The sequence below is a fragment of the Paralichthys olivaceus genome, chromosome 11 (assembly GCF_024713975.1).
Source record: "Paralichthys olivaceus isolate ysfri-2021 chromosome 11, ASM2471397v2, whole genome shotgun sequence".
Classification (NCBI taxonomy): Eukaryota; Metazoa; Chordata; class Actinopteri; order Pleuronectiformes; family Paralichthyidae; genus Paralichthys; species Paralichthys olivaceus.
The window spans coordinates 15,548,791-15,569,981 of record NC_091103.1 but is presented as its reverse complement, the minus strand read 5'-3'; the positions used below and the strand labels follow the sequence as shown (position 1 = coordinate 15,569,981).

At 41.1% G+C, this 21,191-nt stretch overlaps 1 protein-coding gene and 1 long non-coding RNA gene across 2 annotated transcripts; one reads left to right on the top strand and one right to left on the bottom strand.

The window, feature by feature from the left end:
- The first annotated feature begins 6,284 nt into the window (after positions 1-6,284).
- LOC109630189 (uncharacterized) lies at positions 6,285-17,525 on the top strand. The gene is made up of 19 exons (XM_020088209.2): positions 6,285-7,100; positions 7,178-7,326; positions 7,778-8,036; positions 9,879-10,049; positions 10,164-10,321; positions 10,508-10,648; positions 11,001-11,145; positions 11,371-11,519; positions 12,175-12,300; positions 12,509-12,695; positions 13,112-13,186; positions 13,721-13,849; positions 14,503-14,562; positions 14,655-14,771; positions 15,114-15,265; positions 15,628-15,714; positions 16,791-16,937; positions 17,062-17,262; positions 17,354-17,525. Exons 1-19 carry the CDS (start codon positions 6,896-6,898, stop codon positions 17,501-17,503), a joined length of 2,808 nt encoding a protein of 935 aa, XP_019943768.2. The 5' UTR covers positions 6,285-6,895; the 3' UTR covers positions 17,504-17,525.
- Positions 17,526-17,743: 218 nt separating this feature from the next.
- On the bottom strand, positions 17,744-20,791 carry LOC109630161 (uncharacterized). The gene is made up of 2 exons (XR_002202757.2): positions 18,480-20,791; positions 17,744-18,318 (listed from the first exon to the last, which is right to left on the bottom strand). It is a non-coding gene; the product is annotated as an uncharacterized lncRNA (long non-coding RNA).
- Positions 20,792-21,191: the final 400 nt, after the last annotated feature.

Genomic DNA, 21,191 nt, shown 5'->3' with positions numbered 1-21,191 from the left:
AGGCAACTAAAAGAGGAGCTGACTCTGTCCTGGACTCCTCCCAGCTTCTTCTCAGTGGTCTTTGACCAGCCTGGTGTTTATGTTTTTACACTGAGCAGCCATCAGCACAAACACATGGTAACTACACCTCACATAATACAAGCAGTGTTCCTTTGAAATAAAAGTGTAATGGGCAGCATGACAGTTCCCTAAAAGCATAGACGTACTTGATTGGCTGCAGTATAGCTCGTAAACCTAATTTCCTCCATGTTAGTGGATGGGACATGGACCAAACTAAAAAGTCAAAGTACAGAGATGGATTAAACAATGGGCACATTGATACTGAGGCTTTACTCCCTGATAGCTACAAAGACTCTGGCTCCAAATGAAAAGCTCCACTTTTGTATAACAGGAGATGATCTCCCCATTGAATTATATATCTTGTTTTATAACAAAATGCATTTTGTATTATAACCAAACAGACATGCTGAGTCCATTTCATACTTCCTTCAACATTTGCGAATGTTGATTTCTATATTTACATATTCCATATACCATCAAGAGACTGAAGTTTCTTCTTTTTGAGTAGCAGAAGATAAGAAATAAGACATGTGTATCACCACTTTACCCTTGGTATGCAAAACAAAGCTAACCTCTAACCCAAAACAACTATTCATGTGAGGGTATGCATGAGATCCTCAGGTATTTGATAATAAAACACAAAGAGCAGAGAGACCTGTTGATCAAATTATTACTCTACAGCGCCACTAGTGGTCAAACACATAGATCCAGGGAACCATGTTGACCACAATTAAGTGAAGAATATATATTTAATATGTATACAGAGACTAAATGAACCAATATTTCAATCAAACTGACCCTTCGTTTTGCTCTCACTCAGTATGTACGAGTGATGCCTGCAGGGGCCCAGTGTTACGAGCCTGGCCCCTTCTTCTCCACCATCCCCCGTCATGTGACCAGGGTGGGAATAAGTCGGAGACGCAACCTGTTACTTCGACCAGATTGGTTGGCGACTGGAGGTTTGCTGTTTGGAGCTGTGGTCATCCTCTGTTTGTGTGTTACAGTCCTGGTCAGTGTAGATACACAAACACACGCTGCCACTACACACTGAGTACAACACATTCACAAATCTATCCCGCATGCAGATCCTGTTTCGACGGTACGGATGGCCCGAGAAGAAACCAATCAGAGTGCGGTATCGCTTGCTGCAGTTGGCCTACCACATGGATGATTACTCATCAAAGGGTTCAAGGGTGATCTCACTCAGGAAGACTCACCGCAACCAACAAGCCAGAGTGACACAAGACTCTGTTCAAGCAGGTGCAACAGTGTAACTCTGGATATCGCACACGTGAGCTCTGCTTATTGAAAGCCTTAAGGCCAACGGTTACATAAGATACATTCAGACATACTTTGCACCATGTCAACCTGCAGCACCTGCAGTATGCACACATGACACACACACATGCATGTACTGAAACACACTTGAACTTTGTTGATCTTTGAAAACCATGGTGGCTTCTTATGTAACACTGACAGGGACCCTTGGGCACTACTCCAGCCCATCAGCCAATTATTGAATTACTGAAGAAAAGCCTCATATCATGTGAACTAACAGTCCAAATGTCACATAGTTGGGGGAAGTCACTAACATCATACAGAGGACAACATCTGGAGAGTGAGGGTTTTTATCAAGGGAATCTGTCAAGAGGGAAAAAGCATTCAACTAAATATTTATATTTTGGTTGTAATAGGAGATAGGTTCATACACAAACATACTGAAATCCATCTTCTGCCACCAAAACAATTGTGCAAAAAAATGTCTGATGTAAAACACGGACTTCGAGTTTAAAATGTGCACACATAAACCAAATCAACACCAAAATAGTAATATTACAATAAAAAAAAAAATATATATATATATATAGATATATATATATATATATCTATATATATATTTTGTATTTATACATTCAAATTATAGTTCTTCGCAAAGAAACAACTAAAAGAAATACATCAATAAACACATTAGTTATAAAGATTAAAAGACAATTTAAAGAAAATTGAAATTCTAGTAAAACTAGAGGGGCAGTTAGAGAGCACGTTTTTTTTAACCTTGTTATGAAAGTGAGGAGGAATTCCTGGATCCACCTGTTTACCCACATCAGCTCCAAGATTGAATGGGTTCTTCCTTGGGTTATGTTTCACCCCTACACAAACTTCCATTTTCAGTAATTTTGCATAATGCTGTAAACAAACACACTGATGAAAACATAAACTCCTTGGCAGAGGTAATCAGAGAAAACTGTCTGATAGAGTCATTTCTTTAGAAGGGACTTAAAAGATTTAACTGGTTCATCCGACCCGATCTCCTGGAGCAGAGGAGCTCCCCTGACTGCAAAGGCTCTGTCACCTTTAGTTTTTCAGTCTGTCTGGGAAAGATCGCAGGCCTCTGCCTGAGGATCTCATGGTACACAACATTATAGGGTGAGAACATGTCACATATATAAGATGGAACAATGAAGTGTCTGAGAAGTAGACAGTGACATTTTATAATCACTCCTGGGAGCCAGTGTAAAGAAGCTTAAATTGAAGTAATGTGATCACATCAGTTAGATTTAAAGCCTGGCAGAGAGAAAGTGAACATCTGAGCATCAAAACATGGATCCACCTAGCTCTTTGGTCTTCCTCAGGCAGCACATTATGCAGGTCCTTCAAAGTTCACTTTGAGAGAGAGATTCTTGGACTTTAAATATGTTTTTTGTTTATTCTCAAGTGTTTTTCTCTTATAACAGTCTGTGCGGACACGCTGGGGGAGTTCTGGGATTATGAACATCAGGTGGATCTGGAGGCTTTCAGCAGCAGCACCTTCTACAGCCTCCTGCTCACACAGAGTCTGTCAGTCACTACACGGCTGGGACAGCTCACCACTGAGGTCAGCAACTCTCTGTTTACATGCAAAATAAACACATATGTTGAGAGAATGACACGTTCTTCCTCCTTCCTAGATGCGTGTTTTACAGATGACATACAGTTATGTTCTTATTTAGCACTTATTTGGGTTATTTTTATTATCTTAGCCTTGGTTCTAGTTGCCACTGTTTGAAGGTAGAAGTTGTAACTCCACAAGTGTCATTGACTCAGTTGGTCCAGTAGAGGAGGGCAGAGCTAGATTGCACTTGGCTTTCCTTGATTGCAAATTATAGCTTGTTGTATTGTATTGTGGTCAACGTCACATGCAGTTTTCCACATGCATTTCTATCTATCCGGACATTATCTATGCCGCTTATGCTTTGAGGGTCGCAGGGAGAGCTGGAGCCAATCCCAGCTGACACTGAGCGAGAGGCTGGGTTCATCCTGGACAGGTTTACAGAGACAAACAACCATTCACACTAGTGATCCATTTAAAAGTTAAACTAACCCCAAACTGCATTTCTTCGGACTGCGGGAGGAAGAAGGAGTACCCAGAGAAAACCCAAACATGGGGGAGAACATGCAAACTCCACACAGAGAGATCCTGGCCCTTGTTAGCACTATTTGAAGGTAGATACTGTAACTCACCAAGTGTAAATGACTCAGTTCATCAAAAGCTGAGGAGGGCAACTCACATGCATTTTGTATTTTGGAGTGTCAATGCAGTTTTCCATATGCATTGATCCAATACAATTCATCCGTGTGTCTGATGTTTTGCATCTTTATCTTTGTCCCCTCCATAAAGTTCAAGTCTTGTGAAACAGATTGGGTGTCGCAGCTGGAATGCCTCTGTTTTTAGTCACACACCTCTTTCTCCGTCCTCCTTCCTGTTTGTACGTTCAAACTATTATACGGTTGTATAGAGCTTGTTGTTACAGCCCTCAGGACAGCTGAGGTGATAAAGATGTAAGTGGAGATGGCCCATCTTACACCTCTGTGTTATCCCACGAACGCTGATGTCTCGTTTGTGTTGTTTTGGTGTGTGTTGGCTGAACTGGGTGTGGAAGTGAGATGTGTGATCTGATTACTATCTTATGATGATAGGGTGATAGTCATTCAGTTTTCATATATGTTACTATATCAAGGTAAAGGAGCTCTACCAGGGAGTGCTTGGGAAACTGCAGCTGCTTCACCCATGCCTGATCACCGAGGAGAGGACGGAGGAGGGTTATGAGAGGATGAGGAGGGAGGTAGAGAGGGAGGCAGCGCGACGGAAGACTCTGGCCTCACAGCTGAGGACGCTGCTCGACAGTCAGCTACAGGTTTATTCACTTCTGTGCTCACTCTCCCAATTGAATTGATTTGTATCTGGGTAGTGCATAAACACAACGTACATTATCCCAAGATGCTTGGCATCATGACGTAGAGACTTTACACAATTATAGAGGGAAGTGCCTAAAAGGATATTTTACAGAAAAATTAAAAGTCACCCATCATCTACTCACCAACATGCAGATGGAGGGGTGGGTGAAGTGTTTGAGTCCACAAAACACTTTGGGAGTTTTAGGGGTAAACAGCGTTGCAGCCAAATCCAGTGCAATTACTAGTCACTAAAACCCAAGAAAACACAAAGGTAGAAGCAAGTCCTTACACTTTAGAAACTTCAACAGAGAAACGTTTAACATTTGTTACTTAAAAAGTGATTTAGACTAATTGATTTTCAAAAAAATCAATAATTTTGTCTCTTACTCTTTATTTTGAGTGTGAGAGTAAGATCAGGTTTTGCTCTTTCCCCACAGGTTCTGAGACAAGAGCAACAGACCCAGCAGAGAGTCCACAGTGTGTTTACAACTCATCTCAGACAGTGCACCAGATTACTGTCAAAGGTTTACAACAGCAACCAGCCGGCCTGTGAACTACACCAGCAGAAGTAAAGCTTCAGTTTATCCTTTTAAATCGTCACAGAGTGAATCCCCCCTCTCACGTTAGGTCTGTTGTTTCTCACCCTCAGTTGGATGCAGAGGCTCACATCCCTGGTGGAGGAGATGGGAGAGCTGGTGTCAGCTGAGTGTCAGCGTCAGGGGGCCTGGGAGTTACTGGGTGAGGGTCCAGGGGCCAAGATGCTTTGTCCTGACTCTGGAACTGTGCTGAACAAGGATCAGATTTTTGGTGAGCACAAATCAACGTGTTCCAAACCTTGAATCTTAGAGAAACGCCACCATCTATCGTTGAAAGCATGAACTGCAAGAACAAGATCTGATTTTAGAAGCAGAAACAAAACATGTCTGAAGTCACATTTACATTTAATACATGGAAATGACACATGAATGCATCTATTTTATTTTATTTGGCTTCCCAAAAATGTGAATACTATTTTTTAGATTTATATTGTTATATTATATTATTATAGTATATTTTGGTTGTAATGAGCACTTATTTAAAGCTATCCCACAAATATCATCTGCTGCTTGATTCATGCTTTTCCACTTCAGAGCTTTATTCAACAAAAACCCAGCATGAAAGACGGCATGTCCAGCATGTGACTATGCTTCAAATCTTCGTCCTAATCGTTGACAGTGTGTGGTGACCACTAACAGTGACCTCTCCTGGTGCCTTACTCCAGGGCCTGATGGGTCCCTGCGTGCCTGCCGGGCTCTTCACTGTGATCCAGTCACAGGCCTCATCAGACCAAACGCTCACACACATATGCTGCTGAGCAGCTGCCACACCACAGCAGTGCCACCTGACTTCTTCCTCAACCCCCACACCGGCCGAGTGATGCCCATCGCCGGCAATGTGGCCTACGATCCTACCAGTTCCACGCTGGTGTTCACGACAGGCTCGTGTGCAGGTGACATGAAGTGTTTGTGCTGTGTGAAGGAAGGCAGTGCTCAGAGTGAAGAAAAAGCATTCGATTATGAAATAAATACTTTTCCAAACACAGGTAAAAAAACTGTGGTGATCACTGACATTGCATTTGCACTGATACCTGAAGATAAGCAGACAATAATATGATATTATGTTTATACAGATAGAACATGATCTGCTCAGGAAAGGACATTACAAAGTGTAGGGGCTCTAACAGATGTACAATCACATTTTGTATTTAGCTCAGACTTCTTCACAAATAACAGAGGTTCTAAATGTAAAATGATACATATTGTAGGCACCTGTCTTATAGTTGGTAACTTAAATTGTGCAGAACACCTTCAAATGTACAAGGTATATTCAGCAAGAAGATTCATTTCCTTTCTCACACGTTTCCTGTGTGGTTAAACATTGGTTTAGATGTCGCTTATGGGTAATTTAGTTGTGATGTGAGCTGAAAGGAATTAAAAAGAGATTTTGGTAAATTGATACATAAGATTTATTTTCCAGCCTTTATATTACATAACTTTAAGTTTTAAAAACCTTCAATAGTTTTCACAGAAGTTTTCAAACTTAATGTCCTAAGCAATTTCTTCTGCATCATGGCCTTCATAAACCATAATCTGGCAATTTATTTTAGAGTTTCTACAATTAATCATTCAACATTACATCCAAGTAATCATGTGCTAAGAATATTTTAGTTTCATTCTTATTTTCTGTGGGTCACTGAAAATCATGGTAGTAAAAGTCTGCGATATGAAAGTGGATGGACACAAACTGGGCTGCAGTACAATGTCAACAGTTTGTTTCACAGCATAACTAAAAGCATGCATTTAAAGATCACTCAGATTGTTGACACATGACAGCGTGAAAGTAATATAGCTCATGAATTACAATACATCATTCAGATTGATGACATAGGAGGACATTGGCGGGGCTCTTTTTTTAATAAAACTGTCGCTTGCCATTCTTTATCCTAGGTGACAACAGGAAGTGGGACAGTCCCCTCCTTCCTTTCATTCCTTTCCCAACCTCTGGCCACTCAGACCAGCCTCTACCCAGCACCCACCTCAGGGGCCTCAGACCGGGCCAGAGACTGCAGCTCGGAGCTCCCATGGCAGTCCCAGACACAGGAGTCCCAGTGCCCATACTGGCTGTGACAATCCACCCTGAGACTGGACTGGTCTACCCACTGGGAGGTGTGCATGTCTGCCCCATCACCCGCCTGCCTCAGCCCATACAGATCGGTTATCCCATGCTAGAACCCAGGACGGGGAACATTGTGCTCACAGTCGGGGTCAGCTTGGATCCAATGACAGGTCAGTACAGCTGAGGAGACCCCAGTACATCCTGTATGACTTATTATGAGTTAACCTTGTTCTGTGTGACGGTGTAGGAGCTGTGCTGCCAGTAGGGGGAGTCCTGCTGGCAGAGTCCTTCATAGAACCTCTGAGTGGGCGAATGGTGAGAGTAAGAGGGGCCAACATGATGGCGGGACAACGGGTCCCTAATGCAGGAGGATACCAAAGTCTACTAGACTGCAAGGTGCTTGGTTACACACCTAATCTGTGAATGTATAGTTTAGTTCCCCGACATCAAAAATGTCTTTAAATACCATTTCTCCTGAAACAATGCTCAGAGGGACTTGAAATTGTGAAAATTGTTTTCAAGTCTGTTTTAAATTATCTGGACAAGACGATTCTTGGTCAATATCTTATTTTAGATTTTGTGGTTATTTTGGTTTTGGAAAATCATAATGTTTATACAGTTTAACTAGATATAGTTTATTCTCCAGCATGGGACCTAAAATGGGAATTTATGTTGTTGATATTCAAATGTATACATTTTGTATGCTGCCTTTTAAGTCTCAGCATTGCAAAATAGGTAACTATCCAAGTAACTGCCTGGTTAAATATACAATAATATGAATAAAAAATATTCTCTAAAAAAAAAAAAAGTGATATTGCAACATGAGTTGCCAAAATGTCTCCATCAGGTTCTCACAGCAATGTTCAAAGTGTTGGATCTCCTGAAGCCACTTTCTGAGGAGTGGGGTTCAGAAGGAAATTTGCAGGATCTGCAGCCTCATCCAGGCAGTGAGAGAGGGAGCGGTCGACAAGATCATGTCCTGGCTGCGGCCAAGGAGCTCCAGCAGGCCTGGGGACGGAGCCTGCACAGCCAACTCCAGTTACAAACCAGGCTGGAGATGCTGCTGGACTGGGCCGAGGGTCTCCAGAGGGATGGAGGGAGTCTGGGTGAGGAAACACCAGTTAGAGAATGAATGGATCTTGTGGGTTGTACATCACAAACTCTCTCTGTGTCTGTCCTCTCCCCCCACTGCTGCTCTCTTGCCCTCTGAAGTTTTCTATCTTACTCAAACTTAGTATCTGAGAATATATAATCCCAAATGGAGAATGTCAGCCTCACTTTGCCATAAATCTGCTTGTTGCTGAGCAGAAATATGCAGCAGAGGCCTATTACTTTATATTTCCTTATCGGTTTCTTCTTTACAGCTTTTGTTGTTGTGACACGTGAAGACAAATTCATAAAACTAAGGCCTTTGCTACTTTTGGAAGTAAGATAACTTGATGTTTTTTTATACTGCACAAAAGAAAATGCACAACCTTTCACTACCTTTTTATCTCCTCCTGAATCACACAGCGTTGTCCTTAAGTGACCACCTCTTATAAAAACAAAAGTTTCAGGCACAAAGTGACTCTTTTATCGAGTTAGAAAGGGAGTTTGCAAAGAATGTGGAAAGGATGACCTTTATTTGTCACAAGCAACCACCCTCCACAGAAACCTAGCATGTGACCTGTTTGTCCCACACAAACCAATTATCTTAGGACATGCATCAATTAATATGTAGACCATATCCACATTAGAAGGGATAAAACAGACCTCCTGTAGCCTCAATATTTCCAGCATGCCAGGAGTCCAAAACTATCCAGACATTAAAAACCTACTGCCCAAACACACTGTGTCAAATTACCTGTTTAATATGAGCCTGGTTACAAATAAATTATGTCAGTGTGAATGTTTACATCCTTGACATCAGAGAGCTTGTGCTTGCATTCCTTTTTATCATTGTTTGTGTTCGCTTTGAAGCACCACTGTGTCTAAATTTCAGTGGTGGTTGTATGTCATGTGTGCTGTGCTAGAGAATCAGTACTTTTGCTTGTTGTAGTTTTACAATGTCTTATAATAGATGTGACATGCAGTCACATCCTGTCTCTGTCTGCACTTATTTCTGCATTTAATTTGGTTTGAGCTCAGTCAAATGAAACAACAACTAGACTGTCACTCAGTAGAGTACATACCTCCAACAAGGCTCAAGGTCCCCTTAAGAAACATTATTTAAATTCACTAGATCCAGATTTTATTTGGATCTGCACCAAATTGCATGCACTCCTACATATTAGTCCCCTAAACATGTCTGATTTTCAAGATCCATGAATTATTAAGTGAGAAATTAATGCAAATAAACAAAAAGGCCCCATCTCGTAATATTAAAGTTAAAAAATAAATTCCTGGATTGGCCCACTGATCTGGATCCACAGTATAATTCTTCCCTGACCAGTACCACAGGCCTCCAACAAGTATTATAACTGTAATCGGCTCGGTAGCTTTTGTGTAATCCTGCTCACAAACCAAAACAAATGCAAATGAAAACATCACCCTTCTTGGCTACACTTAAAGTCCCATTAAATTCAGTCAAGGTGCAACAAATAGCAAACACTCATGGAAAGTTGTCAAAACTTGCCTGATTGTTTTCATCAAGATCAATGATGAAAACAATCTCTGGGAAATCAGTGAAAATGCCAAAAACATCCAATCTCACAATTTTAAAGAATGAGAAAAACAGGTTCCTGGATATGTGCCCTGTTCCGGATCTGCACAAAAATTGTATTGGTTCTCCTTTGGTTCATGTCCCACCCTTCCACACAATTTCATGTAAATAGGTTGAGCTCCTATCAAACTTCCTAGAAAAAAAGTTCAGGAATACTTAAAGTGAGAAAAGATATTTGAGCACCTTTTTATATAAATATTTATTTTCTTCTATTTCTTTTTTTCCTCTTCTGTGCTGTTGAACCCAGGGGAGATGCCTCTGTCAGGCTCTGATGTGGGTGTGACAGCTCTGCTGGGGATGGAGTATCCTGACCCCATGGGATCTGGTCTCAGTGTGCCGGTGCTGGGATGTCACACTGACTTGGTCTCTGGGTTTACTCTACCCTTGGCAGGAACCATGGAGGACCCAGATGGAAAAGGTACTGTCAAAAACAGGCTATTGCAGAGGTCAGTGTACAACTGACGCACTTAAACCCTCTTTAAAGGTCTTTGAAACAATACAGAATAAAATAAGTTCATCTTGGTCTTTATAGGTCTGGTGGCGATTCGTTATGGATCTCAGACTGTTGACCCAGTGACAGGGACGTTGGCACCAGTGGTTGGAGCCAGACTGGATGTATCCAGAAAGCACATTCTGCCTGTTACAGCTTCCTTCTGGCTAACAGTGGCAGATCAAACTGATGGTGTGCAGGTGGGGCAGTACTTTAGAGAAATGCTTCCATTAATGCTCTGGTGCAAGTCATCTTTAATGTGACCAGTGAGAATAAAAGTGATTCAACTCTCTACAGTCATTTCTGCTGGAGGGAGTTTTGTGGACTTGATAAGAGATCGAAGCTCTTTGCTGGGTGTTAATGCATCTTCCTATCGTTGCTTCCAGGTGGAGGCTCTGCAGAGAGAGGTGTGTGTGCGAAACACATACTGGCAGCATCAGAGGCAGCGTGAGGAAGATATTCTCTCTGATCTGGACTCAGCTCTTCTCCAGTATCTCACCAGAGTCACAGAAGTTAAGTCTTCTCAGGTCAGCAGGGGGAGTTTGCTGTTTTGGTTGGAAATGTCTTACATAGTCTCTACTCAGAGGATAGTCATAGCCAGGAGGCAGAACCTTTTGAGCATGAGGAGATGATGGAGGGGATATGTGAATGCTGGAGGCAAGTGGCAATGGAGAGTAATTGGAGGGAAGCTTTTCATTTCCTGTGGCGCACAACAAGAAAGCCGGATGATGACATGGTTCTTTAGGTGTTTGCAAAGTGATAATTTACTATATCTCTGTTTATGAGTGTGTGCACGATTGTTTCCAATGTCTTTATTCATTCCAATGCAAAGTTGTACCTCCATTTTTCATGTTCCACGTGTAAATGTGTACTCCACAGCAGCTCCAGTGGTCAGGGAGGCAACTGAGGGAAGCAGCTGCGGAGCTGCAGGATTCATCGCAGGCCGAGGCCCAGAGGAGAGCCGCTCAGCACTCTCACTTGGCTCTCATGCTGCCTCCACATGTTCTACACATCCTTACGCAGGGTATAAACTGCGGCTGCCAAACTGGCAGGATGAAGAGCATGAAGGGAAATTGCAGTCATGACCTGCATTGTGGTTACATTCATTGCTCTCCTAAAGAGAGGCACTCTTGTACCAGAATCTCCTGTCAGATCCTTCAGTTCCATAGTTATTAACATAATGTCAGAGTTGGGTATTTAATTTGGGTTGGCAGCATGTCGTTGTGTGTCTCTCCCTCTCTGTGTATAGGTGATGAGGAGGAGTGGGATCAGCAGAGCGCCTGGCAGTCGCAGCTCATGTCGGGGCTCGAAAAGGTGGATGTCTGTGTGGAGCAGTTGCAGCAAGAACAGGAAAAGTGGACACAGGGAGGAAACTGGGCTACAACTCTGCATGCTGTGGTCAGAATATTGGCATTGTGATTTATGAGTGAGACTGTAGCTTATTTTTTGTTTCACACAGTTACATGTACATCAGGTGTTAGATGCTATATAGGGCTGGGCAATATAACAATTATTGCAGTGTAATTGTCAGCGGCAGTACAACAAAAAATCTATATGTATTAATGGTGTATGCATGGTGCAAGCACAGTGAGGCGGTAGAACACATAATTAATTTAATAATTAATTAATTAATTAATTAATGATCTACCTTAGACGAGACAAATTTGTTTCATTCTCTGTCCACAAAGACCAGTTTAAAACCACAAATTCACTCAGGAACAAAAATCAGTCTTTAAACTTGAAAAACACAATAATTTGATATCTATTGTGATGATAATCAATATGGACTGATATCAGGATGGCATGGTGGAACAGTGGTTAGTACTGTTACATCAAAGCAAGGTACCAGGTTCGAATATGAGGTTCGGCTAAGGTCTTCCTGCGTGGAGTTTGCATGTCTTCCCTATAAACAGCCCTATATACAATATGCAATACCAACTGTTTATGTGTCCTGATGTTTTTGGAGAGTCTTGACCTTTGACACAAGTTTAGAGCTCTGAGATGCACAGTGGGACGTTGTTGTCTGAATCCTCTGTGTTTATGTGTCCCGCAGGACAGAGAGCTGAGACAGAGCGAGCTGTGGGAGCAGTGCTGCTCCAGACAGACGGAGTTGGAGGCCGTTCTTGTCGCTCTGCACTTCACCAGACAACGCAGTCAGCTGCGTGCCGACACTGCTCAGGTCACGGCACGGGCAGACCCGCTCAATAAATGACACTGAATTATAAATACATGACACAGTGGGGTTTGTCTGGGATTTTTTTGTCATCCCCTAGAGTTTGTTTAGACCTAAGCTCAACAGTCAAAGCAAAATTTAAGAGGGCTGTAAAAATATTGGTTTTGATTATCTCTGTGTTATTTTGAGCTCCTTCTCTTTGGTGGTTGTCTAGGCGGTGCTGTGTGGTAACTTCTGGTACAAGGACTATGGCCTGGTCCAGTGCAGCAGGAGGAGACAGACTAAGGTCATGGGTTTGCTTCAGCAGAAGGCTCTGCCTCTGCTGGAGAGACTGAACCAGCTGCTGGAAGAAAAACAGTCGGCCAGCCTTTCCCCCAACACTTGCAATCGACATGTCTCAGGTACAGAGTCAGTGTCTTTGTGGTTGTTTCTGAGTTTTGATGTATAGTCTGTGAACTAGTTCTGCCACCCACACTTCCTTCCTCTGAACCTGAATCATTTATGTCTTTTCAAAATATTCTTTGTGAGTATATATGGCAGCAGGATAATGTAAATGGAATTGACTCAAAATAAACTATAGAAGCCCATTTCCATAGTAGTTAGGGGGCTCATGTCAGTGAGGCTTATTTATGTGTTTTTATAGTTTTATAATATAGATTTTGCAAGACACTGGGTCTTTGTCACAGCAATATTATCAACAGTATATTTGAGGAGAGAAACTACATTGTTTGTAGGATTAATACCTTGTTGGTTTTGGTCTAAAACATAAAATATCACCAGGCTCCCTCTTTAAGTTTGCTTTCTGACATGTTTGCAGGTTTTTCAGTAAAACCAGCATATGGGCTGGAAATAGCCTCCAGAGTCTGGACTGCCTCTGTGCTTGTGGTGAAAGGTATGTAATTCTCAAGCCTCTCAACCCTTGTGTGGAGAGAGCCTTCTATGCTTAGAAGTACTGTGAAGTCAGCTGGTTGTTAAAATGCACCAGATTAGAGCAGAGAGGAGAAAAACGGACACAGTGTTTGTACAAATTCAACTGTTTGTGTGTGCTTGTGTTAAAAAAAAATCCGAAGCGTCTGAGATCCAGGATGTTGTTGTTTCTCTACGTTCTGCTTCTTTAACGCCTCTGGAGATTAGAGATGGAGTAGAAGGAGAACATGACTATAATCATTTTGACAATAATGTTGCATGTGCCAAAACTCAGATTGTATATGTAAATGTACAGATGTTAAATCACAACTGGGATAAGTTTAAAAATAAGAAAATGTAAATCATTCATGTCCGTGTCAAATCTTTACCTGTCTCTAGAGTCCAGTACCTCAACATAATGTGTCTTGGCTTTGATTTAAGACAAATTCTCACGGGTTAGGGTTACTTGATGTCTGGATCACAAAGTTTACAGGGTTCTTTACAATCTGTGTTTCTAAAGGAATCTCCACTCAGTCTCTGAGGGAGCCTGTGAATGGAGCTCAGTCCCAGGACAATGGTCTGCAGGCCGGCTCAACACCAACACACAACTCACAAACACACACTGCCTGTTCTGGCGTCCAGTCCCAGGGTGAGCAGAAATTAAAGCTTTCACACTGTTGAACTGTGCTGTGCTCGGCTACAGGACGAAACATGAGTGAGAATAATACATGTTCCCTGCTTAAGTCTGGCAAAAGATATCTGGGGAGGGACACAGATATTTACACATCCACATAAACTGAGTTTTACAGTCATTGGACCTCATGCATGAAAATTCTTACTTTGTACTCTGTAAAGTGAGTTTGTACGAGCCTGACTCTTCAATTCTGCAAACACTTCTAACGTCAGAAAAATGTATAAGTTACCTGCATAAAAAAGGCAAATAATGTCATCTTCTTTGAGCAAACATGCAAGGATGGCAAATATGAACATAACTTTTTGCAATTAATATATAAGTGCTTTAAAATAATAAAATTTACAATCCATGTGTGAAAAACTTGATTTGAATAAGACAAATTTTATCTGACTCTTATGACAGATCTGGTCCATTGTTAAATTCTGTTTGTACGCATGAGAAAAACTCAAACTACGAGAAAATTGATGAATGTGTCAAGTTCTTGAAAAATCCCTTGTAGATACCTTTTAAGAACAAAGCTGTTTGTACCGACAGTTATTGTGGAAAATACAAACTGACTGTCTGCTGGCTGTGGTTTTAATGAGTCATTTCAACATATTTCCTGACAGACAACCAGCCTGTGAAAGAGTCTGCTCAGCCCACACACATCTCTGTCCCCACAGTCCCAGGTAACACTGTGATGTAAAATACATGCTCAATCAGAGTGTTGCATGCAGTGAGTCATGTAAACTTTATCATTCATGTTCATTTTATGCCTCAGAGGAGGAGTGGACCAGGCTGCTGGAGCTCTCTCCTCTGTTCCAGCTGCTGAAGGTGGTGGAGCTGCAGCTGAGGGGCTGGGCCTGCGGGAGAGGGCTTCTGAGAGGGGAGCTCAGTGGTAGGTCAGGTGGAGTAGGTGGACTATTTAAAAAAATCTTGCGCGCATCAACCATACACATACACTCTCACAGCCTTTATACACATTTGAACATGTACACACATGGCGTACAACCCATGTAGATGGCATATTCATCAGGTGTCACATTGTGACTTGTCTTGAAAACGTTTTGGATGGATTTTCAACTGATTCTCAAGTTAAAGTTAGCTTGATGTGGACAACCTGACCTTCTGCAGCTCAGTTAAACAGGACGGGGACTTTTGCTACAGTTTTTGCAGCAATAACAGTAGACTGCAGTATTAAAAGATTATTGGAAATTGTTGGGCTTTGTGTTTTGTGCAGACAGAGGCAACAGTTTTGTCGATATCCTTGACGCTCAGTGGGAATGTGAGGGAGAGCTGATCCCAGTGGACCCGTCTGTCCTCAACCCCCGAGAGTTCCTGGTCTACCAACACGGACTCTTCCTGATGCAAACATTACACAGTCTACAACTGGTTGGTGACGAAGTTTCACTCTGATTTATAAACTTGTTTTTCCTCTATATTTTTCTAAAATGTTTTTACTGTTTAATTTTGAATATTTGAGTGGCCTGGCCCCCAGCTATCTTTTTAATCTTAATTTCTTGTGAGCCTCTGTGGAGGCCGAATTCATTTAGGCAGGAAAACTTTTAATAAACACTGTATCCCTCAGGCTTGTATAATCTATTCAAGCTCAACCAAAAACACATTTCTTTATTAATTCTACTTTGTTATTTTAGTGAATAAACAAGGTTGCATTTCTTTATTTTTTCTGAGTTGAGGTAACATTGGCATACTTAAACAAGAATTACTTAGGTTGTTGTTCTTCTTTCCAACAGACTCCAGCTATTTCACTTCAGATAACTGCCAGTCTGCCAAACAACAACTACTTTAACAACGCCTTCAGAAATTCCTTCTTTTATCAGGTAAAATCTTCATGTTGTTCCAACTGATCCAGTGTGTGTTTATAAGAGCGGCTGTGGCTCAGGGGGTAAAGCGGGGCATCCACCAACCAGAAGATTAATCCCTGGCTCCTTCAGTCAGCATGCTGAAGTGTCCTTGGGCAGGAAGCTGAACCCCACATAGCCTGGTTGTGCCAACATTAATGAGTCCCTTTGCATTTAATACTATATTTGGCTGTTAGTTTTACTTTATTAACATTTTGAGAGCAGGACTTTTAGCTGCCCGTGAATTGCCTCCTCTTGGATTTCTCCTGTGTGCTTGGAATGTTTTGTATTACAACCCTGTCAAACTCAACCAATAGAATGCCAGGTGTCATGTTGACCACTGGTCAACCAATGAAATGAACCATATGATCCCTGAAAATGCAAAAAAATAGTGAAATGAGCGAATTGTATTAAATGCAGCTGAGAGTAACAAGTCTTAAAACAAATCACCATGACCATTTTACCACTGAACAAAATGAATCAGTACATAAGAAACAGCTCCAGCAATGACTCAACTTTCTACGTCATTATGCTGTTTACATCCTGGAGCCCTCACCAATGCTGAGGGGGCCTAAGGGGACAGACAAGAGGCTATTCAGTGAACAGATCTAACCAGTGAAAGCTTTTATTGAACATCTTCTCCAGCCTTGCTGCTTTCTGGACAGAAAAGATTCTTTCTCTGCCCTCCCCCCCTCCCAAACATTTCACACCGGAACAGGGTCAGACTGTAAGACTTAAAAGACCCCTCAGATCTAACCAGCATTTCAATAACCTTCATATTTTTCAGCATGAGCTCAGGGTTGTAAAGCCTGTTTCTGGGGTCCCCTTTGCTGTTTCACATTCCTTCAGATTTCAGAAGGATCCACAACCTAAGCAAAGGAGCAACTTCAAACTGTGGCCCACCATCTCCATGGCTTTAAATCAAAAGGTTGCAATACTGGGAGTTTATCCATATTTTATATCCACTTACTATGATGGAGTGTGACACAGATCATGTGTATATGTTTTTGCATGTCTTGCTCAGAGTATGAGGTGAATGACTGCTCTGTTGACAGGAAGCAGAGGAGTTGCTCTTTGTCCGTCGCCAGAGGCTCCAGTCAGTTGGAGGCTTCTCTCTGCTGCTGCTCCACTGTCTGGCCCATGTCAGTGTTAAAGACATGAGCTCTGACTCCAGTCCTGCCTTCCAGAGGCTTTTCTTCAAGGTACAAACAAGTACTCATTTTTTATTTCCACTAAAAATAAAGCTGAAGTTTGAACTATTAATTGGATTTACTTTGGCTTGATGTTAATTCAAATGTTGTTGGTCTGTTTGACTTTACATCCCAGGTTCTGCAGGCATGCCTGGGGGAGCTGTTTAATGCCAGACTGTGGGGAGTGTGCCCCTCAGGACAGGGGGCCAATTTGTATGCACGGTTTCGAGACCAAGAGGCCCCTGTAAGGGACTCACATGCTACTCTGTCCAACTTTCATGCTGCCTCCCTCTTACACAGGCTGCACAAACCAAGCCCAGGACTGCTGTCTGAAGATGTAAGATCAGAATATTTCCACTAACTATGAAATAATACTCTGTTGTTACTGTTCCGTTTGTTCATTATATCATTGTCCTGTTTGCATCTAGTGTTTTTGTGGGCAGTGCTTTTGCAGGGAGAAAGTTGAAGAACTTCACAGGAAGCACGGAGAGAAATCTCTACTCTTGCATCTTGAGGGAATTTTGCGAGAGAAGAGCTTGGAGGCCCAAGACAAAGAAGAGAAAGACCAGACTGAATAAAAACACAACCCCACAATCAAAACCTGGTGTTTTTCTAGAAGTGGGTAACAGATGTCAAGCAGATGTTACTGTAAGCACAAATCCCTATTAGATCGTATTGTAACTGTTGCTAAATACATACAATTGTAGATGCTCCAGGTTAATAATAACATGACTATGAGGAATTCTATCCTTCCTCACTGTTATACTTAATTAATTATTTTGGATTTCACCTTGGAATGAATAATAGATGGACTCTTGTTTCTCAGCCCAGGATTTTAATAATTTTTCACACATGTATCTTTACATTTTATATCAGGTCATTTCCTATGATTCCAAGTAAATGGACATGTGAGACAAAAATAAATACTTAATAGTATTTTTGGCCAGTAACTACAAAAAAAGTGAACTTTTTGACATTTCTGATTTGTTTAGATCTCATAATCACTGATCACAAAAAAAATCAGGTTGCACTTTTTTTTATAACAACAAAAGATAATCATTCCATTACATAAAAACAGGAAACCGTTTTTTCCTTACAAAAAGCATGCATGTTTCTACATTAAAAACACTGTAGACATCTGTTTCCTCTTAATTTTGTATGTAGGGGGAAGGGAAGTCCATGTGGGTTAGATGACAAAAGCTTGCTGAAGTGCCGACGCTGCCAATGGCAAGAATTGACACTTTCAATGGCGCTACATCTGAGTGGTTTTGAGAGCGATGAAAATGATGAGCAAAATTATTCCGCACACAAGCCCGATGACATTGAGGATCTTGGCTGTCCTCGATGCATCCTGAGCAATGGCTGATTCCCCAGCAGAATTTGCATTTTGTGCCTTTAAAAACAATAATCAAAATGACTACTCATATTCACTTTTACAGCATTTTAAAAAAGCAGTTTGTATTATTGATTTAAGGCATCTTTTAGAATTGGAGAAAAAAATGTAAAGCAGCAACAGAAAAGAATAAAGTTTGGTATTTAGGAAAAGTCACCTACCCTACAAGAGCAGACGATTGCAGCAATCCCTAATGGCAAACAACAGCACAAAGTGTTGAAGATGGACCATCCCAAGTAGGATGGAGCCACGGGACGGCTCTGGCCTGTTTCCATACTTTCTCTGTGTATCTCTTGAAGTATATAGAATTTCTAGTTTATCAGTCTGTGTCTGGAGTGAATGGTTGGAGGGGGATGGCAACCCATGCTGCTTTATACTTCAGGGGTGTGGTTTAAGGGTGTTGTGCAGGACTAATGGCTTCCCCACACTGAAAGCATATTTATGTTTTCGGGTTATGTCTCTTTATACTGAAGTTTTATCAAGTAGAATAGATTTAGTGCACGTGGAGGGTTTTCAAATTCTAAGATTACGCATTAACGGCTCCGAGGAGCCAGAGGAGCCTCACTCAATGGTTGTGTGTTACATTCTCTTGAACACATGAAAACTAATTCTGATTGGATCATTTTGATAAAAATATTAGCAACAGCTTTTAGTCATTAGATTCACTTTAGTTAGTTTGCTAGATAATTACATTATATGATGCATGTTCAAGTGTGCAGCCCATATGGACTTTTATGACACTCAGCTTACTGCTGCAGCTGGTGAAACACTTGTAACACAAGAACAGACCTTCTTACATGCGAACCAGACATTTGACTGAAAAAAGTAGAATCACAAACTTCTTATCAGCTTAATCTTCTTCGGAACCTACTACATTACATAATAAAATATTCTCTTTATTCCATGGAGAATTACAAACCAACACATTTCTAATGGGAATGTACCAGACCATAACTATACAAATACCTGTATTGTAATTGTTTTCCCAAGACATTGTTTGTGATTTAGGGACGACTGCATTTTTGTATTAGGCTCTACTCGTAGGCACCATTCATTCAAAATATAAAGCATCTCATAATGATCATTTTCAAGCTTTCAGAAAACATTTAAAAACATTTTTTCAGAGTACATTTTAAAATATGCCTTTCTTCCTCTTTTGTATCTTACTTTTTACTTCAACACGGCAATTTTTTTTTTAATGAAATAAATCGATAGCTGCATCATTAGTTTTTTTTCTGTCATCTGATTATAATTTCAATATGTATGTTTCCTTTATATTTATTAGAACGTTCCACCTGTGATGAAACCATATTTGGATGATAAAGTACTGTCCAGTATATGTCCTTTAAACAGTAACGTTTACCAGAGTGGCATTAGAAGTTTTAAAAACAACACAGCCTAACTCCAAACTACTATGTGTCTCGCAGTGCACTTCTGAAGTTCGAAGTTGAACTTCTGAGATAACCTCAGAAGAAAGACTGGAGCCATGGGCAGATTTATCGTGCAAAGGCAGATAAAGAGGCGAGCATTTAATCAATGACAGCATTGTGCTGCAAGTGTATGTCATCCTCTGAGGCATGACACTGTGGCATCCACAGCACTCAGAGTCTGGCCACGGAAAATCCTGTCTCTGAGCCATTGGACCAAAATAGCTAGAAGCATCCAGTCCTCCCTTCAATCAACACGTTCTGCACTGTAGTAGGCTTTGTTAACTGTTGTCAAGTCTAGTAATTATTCTGACACAATGCATTAACAACATCAGGAGACATACATCTACACACGTTAGTTTTCCTTTTAAAGCAATTATGCATTACTGTTCACATCTATAAGTGGTCTTTTCTTTGGAGCTATAATGTTTGAGTGCTCATCACAATCCTCATCATTGTTAAGACTGATGCTTAAGTTTCTGGCTGTGATCCTCTTTACCATTGAGTTCTTGATGTCAGAAAACCTTCCCTGCCCGCTATTTAAAGACTTTTTCAAAAACCTGTCACTGTGGAATGTATGACATGTAAGAACAGTAATCTTTCCCTTGATAAAGAATCAAAATAACTTAATATTTCAATAACATCAAAGTGAACAGCAAGTGATGAAGCCAGTGTTTCCATGGATTGGTTTTCATCTTTATAAGCTTTGTGCAAATGTGAGAAGAAACAGCTTTATTGTCTGTGGTTGTTGTTGACTGGAATGCAGCTGTCCCTCGGGAATGAGGCCCCATTCCTCTTTAGGACAGTTAATGGGGCCCAGTCGAACAAAGTGAGTGATTACGAGAAGTAAGCAACTGTTCTAAATTTTGTAGGATGTGGGATACACAACAGATGTGTCTACGATTTCAAAGACAAAATTGTTAAAAAGGCAAATTGAAATTATACAGAATGCAGTTATATTCACATACAGACAAATTACTGTTCAATATATTTACTAGATTTCTTACCTGATCTGTTAATTCTCCAACATATTGCTAAGATATAGCATTACATCCAAACCTTTTACTTTTAGCTCGCTGTTTTGCCAACATCTTCATAAATGTAGAGAATTTGCCCAGCATGTCCCCAAAGGCCTTGCAGCAAAAGCCCCAGATAAACACTAACAGCTGTCAGCCATATTTGGGATGCCTGCGTGTCACACCATGGAAACCTTTTCAAATTCGGCTGACATTTGATTAGAAGACCTGACCCTGCTGTAGCTGCACTGCAACTCAACGTGGGCTCTCAGCTCGTACCTCCACAACAATGCCATTAGTTGATTTTTGTTGGCAGCTGGCAATTTGTGTGAGAATTCCACTTCACATTAAAAACGCCTTCAGTCATCACATTGTCATCACAGCTCCTGAAGTCATGGTGTTTGAAAAGTGGCACTAGTTACTAAATATG